This window comes from Otolemur garnettii, unplaced genomic scaffold (assembly GCF_000181295.1).
Source record: "Otolemur garnettii isolate 467f Iridium unplaced genomic scaffold, OtoGar3 scaffold00016, whole genome shotgun sequence".
Taxonomy (NCBI): domain Eukaryota; kingdom Metazoa; phylum Chordata; class Mammalia; order Primates; family Galagidae; genus Otolemur; species Otolemur garnettii.
The window spans coordinates 4,590,985-4,602,573 of NW_003852411.1; the positions used below are offsets into that span (position 1 = coordinate 4,590,985).

The window sequence follows — 11,589 nt, forward strand, 5'->3', positions numbered from 1 at the left end:
GGTAAAGTCTGCCTTGTAATGAAGTATTTAAATTCATACTCTGAATCTCAGTGCAATATGTATCCTGTGGACATGAACGTTTCTTAAATACATGGAGGATATTTCATCTAAACTTCTCAAATTAGTAGGACGTATGATTTCTCAATAACATAAATGCTACTGGCTTTTTAGCTGATTATTTTTTCCAAGTAAATTTTATTTAATTGTGAAAGATATTTTCCTTTTTGTAATAGTATCTCCTAAAGCTTTTTGAGAAATTATTTTTAAAATGCAAACTCTCTTGTTGATAGATGCGCAGTTTTTATGCCCTTGATGGACCCTTGGTCCATCTCTTTGTACTTATCAAGCAAATTCTTTTTCTTATTCCAGCTTTTTCTTATTCCATCTTCTCCAGGTTCTTTCTTCTGTTCTTCCACAATCCATAGTTCCTTCAGTATAATTTTCTTTTCCCTCGCTTTTCTGTACTCCTTCTCAACCTCCCTTCCCCTTCCATGTTTTTCTTTCTTTCTTTAGGAAATACTTACTGGAGAACTCAAAGTAGATGTCAGTAACCATGCCATCCTCCATTAAAAAAAAAAAAAATCCTACATGCCACCAATATGGCTTGTTGTTTATCTTTCAACATGATAGTTTCAATCCTTAGCCATAGTAGACTCTAAACAGCTTGTCTACCCAAATATATGTGTATACATATGAATAAAATGTGGTGTTGTTACCAGAATTTCATCTTGTCTCCTGGCTGGCTCCCCAAATCTGATACCGGAGTTTCAGGTTCTTAGTCTCAGTGATTTGAAGAATAAATCCACGGACCACAGATCAGTGGCAACATAGATTTTATTTACAGAAAATAATACAAAAACACTAAAGTAGGGATAGAAAACCCAAGTCAGGAGAGAAAAGCTCTCTCCGTTTTTTCCTCTCTCCTATCTCTCCATCTAGGGATATACACACACACACACACACACACACACACACACATATGTATATATATGCCAGGAAATGAATGGACATAGTCTCTTCCACTGGGGTAAGATGAATGAATGTACTAAATGAATGGACACAGTCTCTTTCTGGGGCAAGGTGCTTGTACTAATGAATGAATGTACTAATGAATGAAGACAGTCCATTCACAGAATTGGGGCCTAGGAAACTTACATGAAATTGACCTAGGCATAGGAAACGGGAGTTCCTATTCAGTCATAAGTGTAAAGGGAAGGAGACACCAAGATGCCAGTCTGCTGGGTGTCTTCCCAGCAGTTGTAGGTCCCTTTGGCTACTGGAGCCTCCAGTGTGGGAGGGAGGGAAGGGAGGCCCTCCCCCTTCTCTCGGCTCCAGCCCACTGTTTCCTCCGCTGGCTGCTGCTGCACAGACACCACAAAGGCAGAGGCAGCTGAGCTGGCTGGGGCGCCACCTGTCCTGTATCAGTGTCCTTTCATTTGTTTTAATATTTAGACTTGAAGGACACAATGGGATACTTGATATTAGTAGATACTGATTTTGAATTTTTAAAAAAATTTTCACTTTTTTAAGCTTTAAATTAAACAAGATGAGCTAAATTTCACATTGTTGGGAAGAAAAACAAATCAGCAATGTGAACATTTTGGTCAGTGAAATGTGCATTCTATAATCCTAAAACTTGCTTACGTCTTATTTTTAACTACTCTTTTCACCAAGATATGAGGAGAGCAAAGAAAAGACAGATTACTGAATTTCTTCTTTCTTGAAAAATCTATTCCCTCCTTGTGAAACTTAGTAAAATAATCCTAATGTAAGTGATACCAGAATTTCATCTTCAGTAGGTTCTTGGTCTCGGTGATTTGAAGAGTAAATTCGCGGACCACAGTTTAGTGGTAAGACAGGATTTATTTACAGAAAAGAATACAAAACCCCAAAGCTCCCAGCAGGGAGAGAAAACCCAGGTGGGAAGAGAAAAGCTCTCTCTCTGTCTGTTTCTCCAGGCTCTCTGTCTAGAGGGATATATAGTCACATGGGACCCTCTGTAGTTACATTTAGTGTGTCTGGGACCCTCTGTAGTGACATTTAGTGTGTCTGGGACCCTCTGTAGTTTCATTGTGTCTGGGACATGTCTGAGACCAAGTGACTGGCTACAATCCTTTTCATTCCTAGGCCTAGGAAATTTACATGAGATTGAAGAGGCCTAGAAAATGGGGTTTGCCCCCTTCAGTAAGTGCAAGGGGTGGGGGAGCCTAAGGTACTGGTGTCCCCTCAGCAGTTGTCTGACCCCTCTAGCTACTGGAGCCTCCTGCGAGGTCCCCCTGTCTACCCTCCAGCCTACTGGTTCCTCTGCTCGCTGCTACTGGACCAACACTGCCAAGGCTAGGCAGCCGCTCTAGCTCCCCAAGCTGCCTGGGACACCACTTGCCCTGTATCATAGGTACTAGGGGAGAGAGGACACAAAGCAGCAAATAAGAAAACCCACATTAGCTGTTCATTCCCAGGATGGCAGAGCTTTAACAAGTTTGCTATGTTATCAATATTCATATACAATTAGCTGAAACCTAAGAACCTGGACCACTTTCTGTCAATAACACCTTTGCTGAATAAGAAAAAAAGATCAGAACAGACTGAAATCTGGAAAAGCCATTGCTCTTCTAAAGTGCCAAGTGATCCCTTCTACAGTACTCTGGCTTTGTGAGCTCTGTCTTTAGCCTTAGGTCTATTTAGTGCATTTTTTTGTTTTCCTCCGAATTTGGAAACATGATCAGACCTTACAGTGAAAGATGAGTTGGCTTGGGGAATTTGGGCTTTGGTTTTAGGGAACAAAACATAATTTTTAATCCAGATCAGATATGTTGTTTATATACTTCATATTAGACAGACATAAATAGAACTAAGTAAAGAAGCAAAAATAGAGAGGGAAAAAGATGACGGGAAAGAGGAAGGTAGGAAGGAAGAAAGGAAGAGAATAAACAGAACAAGAAAAAGAAAGTGGATTGAGTAGGAGACTGGAATGGAATAAAAGCGTCAGTCACTGCAGATAGTGAACAATATTAATCTCTGTATTCTGAGACTGAATACACAGGTATACTTAATCGAGGCCCTTTGTAAACCATAGAAAGAGGAAGCATTTTACATATATATTCTGTGATAAGAAAACAACCACAGCAAGAGTAGCAGAGGCACTCATATTTAAATACGTGGTTCATGAAGTTCCAAAGCCCCGGTTTGTGTTATTTCCTAACTTTTGGGTGTGCTCCTGGGGAAGTTTTTCAGACAACTTATCTTCAAAATAACTAGAGAAATTCAGAAATGAATTGTCTTAACCCATTTTTTATGGCTATATGGAATATCACAGATGGGGTAATTTATAATGAATGCAAATTTATGAAATTAGGTTTCTGGAGACTGGGAAGTCTAAGATTGAGGGGCTAGCAGGTGGTGAGGGCCTTCTTCTTGCACAGACCATGGTAGAAGAGCAAAGAGAGGACTAGAGAGACAGCAAGAGGGGGCCAAACTTGTCTATTTATAAGAAACTCTCTCCTCAGACAATGGCTTTGATCCATTCATAAGTGCCCATCACCTAAATATGTACCATCAGGTTCTACCTCTCAACATTGCTGCATTGGCCATCAAGTTACCAACACTTGAATTTTGGGGGACATGTCCAAACCATAAGCATGAATCTAACAGATTGATGATTCTAGTTGTTATGTTGCAGTGTACGAAATAACTAAGAGGAAAATGTTTTACGGTTGTTCTTTTGGAGGGGGTCTATAAGACACAGTTGAATTTAGAGAACTTGGACAAGACAAGCTTTTGTACACTTGTAACTGTTCCAATGTCAAGGTGCACACTGTGCAGTTCCACTGCCTGCTACTGGGAACCTAGATCTTCCCAACTGTAGTAAAAATTCAGTTTGGGGTTTAAGTTTCCCTTAAAAATACACTTATTGAGAAAATGTGATTTCCTTGCATTCTTCTGAGCATAGGCTATGTAGCTATGAACAAAGCATACAGGATTCTAATAAGCTGGATATTATATTTTATGAGACAAACAGAGGATAAACTACAACATAGTATCACATTTTTTAAGTGGAAAAAATCCACTATGAACAAAAGCGCGTTTTGAGAGGTAATAAAGGAGATATAATTTATTCAAGAAAACAGAGAAGCACTTACATTTAAAAAGTGTTATTACTGGGTGGTGCCTGTGGCTCAAAAGGGTAGGTATGCCGGAGGTGGTGGGTTCAAATTCAGCCCCGGCCAAAAACTGCAAAGGAAAAAAAAAAAGAGTTATTACTGAAAGAAGAGGGATGGGCAGTGACAAAAATAGATACATAATACAGATATCTGAAATATGATTCTGAATAACTTCATAAATTATTTTTTATTTATTAAGCAGATTAGCATCTATATTGTACTAGTATTCTGGACAAATTACTTGACACAGCAGTGATATCGAAATTGAGTACACCATACAAACACGTTTTACAGAATATTCCAAATGTAAGAAATATATACACCAAAAAGGGATAAAAGTACCAAAAGTAAACACAATTTTGAGTGCTCTCTGTGAAACACTTGAGTGCTCACTGTGAAACACTGTGCAATATTCTATTAATAAAAACATTTGTACAGTCTGAGCCTAATTCTCACAAAACTCCACATGAACGATGCCACTATTCCCATTTTTCACATAGGGTCAGAGCATGTTCTTAAGACTGTGCAACATTTTCCCTGACTATGCAGTTAGTATGAAAAAGCAACAGTATGAAAACAAGGGATTATCTGAAAACCAAGCCACCACTTTTCCTTCATTCTTTTCCTGAGACTTTCCACACACCAGATAGTTCGAATAATGTGAGAAAATTAGAAAAGTGAGATCTGAAATTAGAATCATGACTAGCTTGATAAAAACATGTTAATGACTCAAACACATTAAATTAACACACTTCACCCTTATTAAAAGCGCTTGTTGGTTTTAATGAGATATTTTCAACTATTTTCTTGAGGAGCCCGTAAGAATAAAATCAAACGTGTTTCAGTAATATTTTCCCTCCTAGTGGGTACTCGTTCTTGCAATGTTGGTAGGAACCCTCACGTCCAAGGGCATTGATGGACAGTTTAGAGTCGTTCATTTTCTTTTATTTTTACTTTCTGTTCAGGCTGCATCCTACACTAGTAGTGCTCTAGGAAGCTAAAACTGAATAAACAAATGATCGTGTATATGCTGTCATTCTACTCTAGATACTTTAGGATGAAATCACTCTTATTTCCTGTTGGTTATCATTTTAAACTGACAGCTGACCTATTTATATTCCCAACCCGCTTCCAAGTGCACTAATAAGACGGCGAGCAATCTAATTACGGACTATATGGATCTTTTATTTTATTTACATTATTGATTGGAGATGACCTGGAAAAAAAAATGATACTGAAGCTTTCTGGGCTGAGGTCTACTTAGCAGCAGTGTACACAAAATATATTTGCATTTAAGTAAATTCATTTTGTTTTGTATTTCTAGAACCTCAACCTACTGGCTCACTCGGATCCAGTCTTTTCTCTACTGCAATGAAAATGGTCTCCTGGGCAGCTTTTCAGAAGAGACGCACTCGTGCACGTGTCCGAATGACCAGGTGGTCTGCACTGCGTTCCTGCCCTGCACGGTGGGCGACGCCTCCGCCTGCTTGACCTGCGCACCGGACAACCGGACCCGCTGTGGCACCTGCAACACCGGCTACATGCTGAGCCAGGGGCTGTGCAAGCCTGAAGTCGCCGAGTCCACTGATCACTACATAGGCTTTGAGACCGACCTGCAAGATCTCGAGATGAAATACCTGTTGCAGAAAACCGACCGGCGAATAGAGGTCCATGCCATTTTTATCAGCAACGACATGCGTCTCAATAGCTGGTTTGACCCCTCCTGGCGAAAGCGCATGCTCCTCACCCTGAAGAGTAACAAGTACAAGTCGAGTCTCGTCCACATGATCTTAGGTATCTCTTTACAGATTTGCTTAACGAAAAATAGCACCTTGGAGCCAGTGTTGGCTATTTATGTCAATCCCTTCGGAGGCAGCCACTCTGAGAGCTGGTTTATGCCTGTGAATGAAAACAGCTTTCCGGACTGGGAACGGACTAAGCTGGACCTCCCCCTGCAGTGTTATAACTGGACCCTGACCCTGGGGAACAAATGGAAGACGTTTTTTGAGACAGTACACATCTACCTGAGGAGTCGCATCAAATCAAACGGCCCCAATGGCAACGAGAGCATCTACTACGAACCTCTGGAGTTTATTGACCCTTCTCGAAACCTGGGCTATATGAAAATCAATAACATTCAAGTGTTTGGCTACAGCATGCACTTTGACCCTGAAGCAATTCGGGACCTGATTTTGCAGCTGGACTACCCCTACACTCAGGGATCCCAGGACTCAGCACTTTTGCAACTCCTAGAGATAAGAGACCGTGTAAATAAACTCTCACCACCCGGTCAGCGCCGTCTCGATCTTTTCTCTTGCTTGCTTCGTCATAGACTCAAGCTGTCTACTAGTGAGGTGGTGAGAATCCAATCTGCTCTGCAGGCGTTTAATGCCAAATTGCCAAACACAATGGATTATGACACGACCAAATTATGTAGTTAACCATAAATGTCAAGCACAACCCAAAATCTTGAAGGAGTTTTTACAGTGCTTTTGTGGAACAGTTTATGTTTGGAAGAGTAAATTTAAATTGTCTTTTCAATATCTGTCTTATATCAGTCAATAACACTGGATGGCAATTTACACACATGAACTCGCTGACAATGAATATATTATACTGAAATTTGGTTTATGAATGAAATAAATACTGACACCCGTCTAGAAGACATTCTACTTTTTACAATAAATTTCATTTGTAATTTTATATGTTCCGTGGCAATGCTTTTGTGCATTACATCCTCTAGAGGGAACATTAAAAAAATACCAATAAAATTTTGTAGCTGAACAGTTATTAAAAAGAAGTGCTGTGGGATTCCTTTCTTTCCATGAAATGAGTTCTATTTTGATATGGTTTGTTAGAACCTTGGGAACGTTGGCCAAGACTTTCTAATGCAAACATTTGAAGGTCTCTTCCAATTATCTTTATGGAAACCCAACTAGGTAGAATACTTATTATTCAGTTGCATTTTTATAGCTCATAGCCCAGTGGCAGTGGTATGTTCATTATCTGCGTTTAGAAAACAATCTTAGAGATGCATTCACAATTAAAGCAGTCAGATAAACTGATTCCCAACTAAATATCAGCCCATTTCAGAAAATATGTAGAAAAATCACTGTGACTATAAGGCACATTGTGGAGAAAGCAAACCTTTCACTTCCTTAGCAACATGCTATGCTATTCTGTCTACATTCTAAGAACCAATAATCAAGATGCTTTGCACAATCATTTTCATTTCAGCTTCTGAAAGTGTAGTCATTCCAGCACTCTACCAATGTCAATAACATAAGATTTCTGGAATTCACAAATCCTAATGTAATGGTATAAAATAATTGCTGAAATAACTAACTCAAATGTAAATAGACATTTTTTTTTCTTGGAGACATACTACTATCACTAAAATATATTTTGAGGAGAAAAATCTTTCAATACAAAACTAATTTTAGTTTTCAAATCTTTGGTTTGAAAACAGAGTTCATGTATCTATGATGTAATTTTAAATGCTACGTAAAGTTCTTTTTTATAAACTTAAATTTCTTTTTTTGTTTAGCTAGATGGCTGTGTCTGTAAAATGTGTTTATGCTCTTTATAACTCAGCTATTATCTAGATATTTCATAGATATTTTCTTAATATTTAGCCAAATGCATTGTCCAGGCCAGTCTAGCTTTCCAGTTGAGATCATGAAGACATGTCTTAGGGAACAGAAAAAGGAACCCATGACACAGATAAAAAAAAAAAAAGACAGATGACAAAAAAATACTACAGAGATATTCTGTAGTCTTAGGCCTTTTGTTTTAATTCCAAAGCATTTTGAGAACAAGAAGAGAGTTCTCACAGCTTACCATAAGGAAAGCACTGGTCTTTGACTTAATAGCTGGACAGCTGAATCTCTTACTTTACTTAGTTTAGCTGATTTTTATAAACTTTCTGTTCTTGTAGTTAATTCAATAGAAAGTATATGTAATTATTAAACACTCACAATTGTTTAGGTATCATACTCTTTCTATTTAATTCTGGCGACAACATTAGATTTTATATAATTTTTCTGAATTTTGTGGTGGGACACCTCCCACACCAAAAAAAAAAAAAGTTTCATAGTGGTTATCATAGTCTCCAAGATCATGAACCAAGTAATTGAAAGATCAAGATTCTAATACTGATCTTTCTATATTAGGAATGAAGCAGTCTCTTTTCATTGTACAACTGAGCTTTCAATAACTATCTGGTTTCTGTATTTAATATAATTTTAAGCAAGAATAACTTAAGAAATTGAAGTATAAATCAGCTGACATCATAAAACACATACACTCACAGGGCACCTGAAAAATTAAACAAAACCAGTATTTATCATCCATGATTAACTCTCTACAGAGTAACCTAGCTTGTCAAACACAAACATTATGTTTCAAAAGACATTTGCTATAAAAGTCTGAGTTGCCTCTAGGACTAGGACCTTCCTCAGAAGAGTCTTAGAGGTTCAGCTGTCTGGAGCCTCTGACACCCAGAAACCATCTGGCCACCATGCACAAATACCAATGAGCTCTGAATGATAATTGTACTTAAGGTAATTGACAGCAATGTCACTTCTTTATTGCACATTTTTCCCTGGCCGGCACATGGGAGAAAAGATTCTACCATTGCAGGTAAGAATGTACGTAACTAGAGTTTTATCCTGGGACTTCTTGTGTTCCATGAGTGTTGGCACAAAAGTCCCATCAGATAAGATAAAATTATCATAGTGTCAAGTCTCTTTGTCAGTGAGTCTTTTATATCTCTGTGTCTAGTTTCCCCCTGAAAATGGAGAAGTAACATGAACACCTTTCTCTGAATGTTGATTTGAAGATTACTTGAATACAATATATCTAAACATGCCAAACAAACTCTACAATGACATACAGATTTAAAAAATAAATGATCAACACAGAAATGTATTTTTATGCTTCTATTTCTCACATATTACCACCGATTACAACAAGTACAATAAGTAATAAAAAATATAATAATATAATACAATATGTACCTATCGATATCTGGAAAAATTCAGCTCTTAAGCATTTCATTTTTCCTGGATTGGCCAATAGACAAAATTTTTATTCATTATTGTTTTAAGAATTTTAGAATTTTTAATAAAAATAACTTTACTCTCAAAATCTTATTTAGGGATATATATATATACAAAATATTTTTTAAATGGGGTTTTTGACTTCCTTTTATATCAGAGTCTTGATAGTTCTAATTAATGCCTCTAACATTATCTTGAACTTAATAAAGTCAACAGAACTTCAAATTCTGAAAACCAAAAATTTATTGAGATTATGTTTCCTCCAGCAACATCTCTTCGTACTTCAGCTCTTTTGGTGACCATCACAGTTTGATCTGACTTGCTATCCCTAGAATTTCAAGTTCAATTTTAGCAAGTTAAATCAATATCCATATGTTCATTGTCAGCTCAATAAAGTGCTGAAATAACTCGTGGTCCTAACAGGGTTTAATAATGCAAACCTATTCATTGTCTGTCTCCTTTTTTTCTTTTCTTTTTTGTTTTGTGATTCCTGTCAAAATGTAAAGAAATTTCTTGAAAGGAACCTGGATCCTGGTGACTGTCCTATAATGATATACATCTCTTTTCTGTAAATGAGCTTTATCCTTTTGTTCTGTATGCACATTGAAAAGATCTTTACTTTGAACAGTCACAAAATTTATTCCTTTCAGAAAATAATCCATTTGAAACAACTTGAGAATAACTAACACTATATGTATTTGCTGAAGTGGAAGTTACAGAATACAGAAATTCCAGTGGAGTGAAAATTGCAAGTTTTGGAAACCGGGTAGAAAAGACAACTTTAATAAACTTAGTATAAAATTCTCAGAGGCTACATACAGGTTTTCGAAACCAAGGTGACAATTAAAAATAAACAAATAAATCAATCTTGGAGAAACGATGATAATATCATTGAGTTAGTGCCTAGATCACGTCATCAGTGTAACAATCCTTTAGCAAAATTAAGTTTTCCCTCTGGTTATAAATACAGTAATTATAATTTGAGTCACAGATGCTAAACTTGTAGTATTCTTAGGAAGTATAGTCCAATCAGATGAATTTTTAAAACTTAAGATTATACCTTGTGTCATCCATTAACTACTACTATAACATTCCAGTTTCCTCTTTTCTACTTACAAGATGAGATTTATTGGATCTTCAGTTTTCTCTAGTCTGATAATTTCAAGACATTTAATTCAGTCAAAAACAATTTCCGCACTTGGAAAATGCATGGTAGTGAGATTTTTTTTTTTTCTTTGACAAGCATCTCCATTTCTTTTACAAGAAGACAACCTTGGCTATTTTAATAAACTATGAATGGCTGAAGAAGTAGTATATCCATGTCAAATCATGTGATAGTCAGGACCTGGCAGCCAAGGGTGATAAATTAGTACATATAAGTGAAATTCAAACTGAAGCAGAAATCCCACACTTGAAATTATTTATGTGGTGGCAATTAGATTAATCAATTAATGACTGAAGTGCAATTTTGTCCTAGGATTATACATTATAGCTATCACATAATAACTATGGTATGTAATATTTGAATAATTTAGTATCTTTGCAATACTTAACTTGAGTAAGACACTATCCTGAGGGTAAATAGGAGAATTTCTAGGTATGATAGTCACTTCATCAGACATTTCTGATTTATATCTCCTTCCAACCAGCATAATTATGGGCATAAAACAATCCTGAAAGATCCTTCAAAAATGTTCAAAAGAATAAGTAGGGGAGGGGGAATGAAGTCTATATGAAGAATTTGTAGGATAATAAAGAATATAACACTCAAAATGTCAACAATATTTTTAAAATGTATTTACTATACAAAACTCATATCAATTTCATCATTTTAGACAGAAATATTTAAAATGGTATCTCCTTTATTCACGGTTTTGAAATATAGTTTTGTTAATTTCTTTATGGTAATTTGCACACCTCTTAAAAAATATATATGTATACTAATTCAGAATATTAAAATGAGAAAAAAATAACCAAAACCTACTCTATACAGGTAGAATAAATGTATATTTATGCAGATTATATATCTTGTATTTAGGAGTTCTAGGGTAATTATAAAAAATATTCTATAAAAATAACAAATGTTCATAATACTCCTTAATATACTACCAATAACAAGTTTTAATGGAAAGAGGAAAAGATCTTGATTTTTTGTAGCAAAAGATCTTGATTTTTAGATCTTTCTTTCTAATACAGTTGGATATTTGTCCCATAGATCTTTATTTCTAATATAGTTGGAAAAGCATTAATACAAAAGAAGAAATCATAAATTAAATGAAGAGGTAAATCAAATAACTATGAGAACCACATGCAGGAGAACTGTAGTGAAAAAATACAAAACTAAACTGAAAGTTTTGGAAATACACTAT

At 36.2% G+C, this 11,589-nt stretch overlaps 1 protein-coding gene across 2 annotated transcripts in view; it reads left to right on the top strand.

Moving 5' to 3' along the window:
- BRINP3 (BMP/retinoic acid inducible neural specific 3) overlaps window positions 1-6,952 on the top strand; it is a 376,264-nt gene extending 369,312 nt beyond the window's left edge. For both annotated transcript variants that reach the window (XM_003785611.3, XM_003785612.3), the window contains one exon: window positions 5,485-6,952. In XM_003785611.3, coding sequence (XP_003785659.1) covers window positions 5,485-6,601 — 1,117 coding nt within the window. In that variant the 3' untranslated portion in view covers window positions 6,602-6,952. The remainder of the gene's footprint in view (window positions 1-5,484) is intronic.
- The last annotated feature ends 4,637 nt before the right edge of the window (window positions 6,953-11,589 follow it).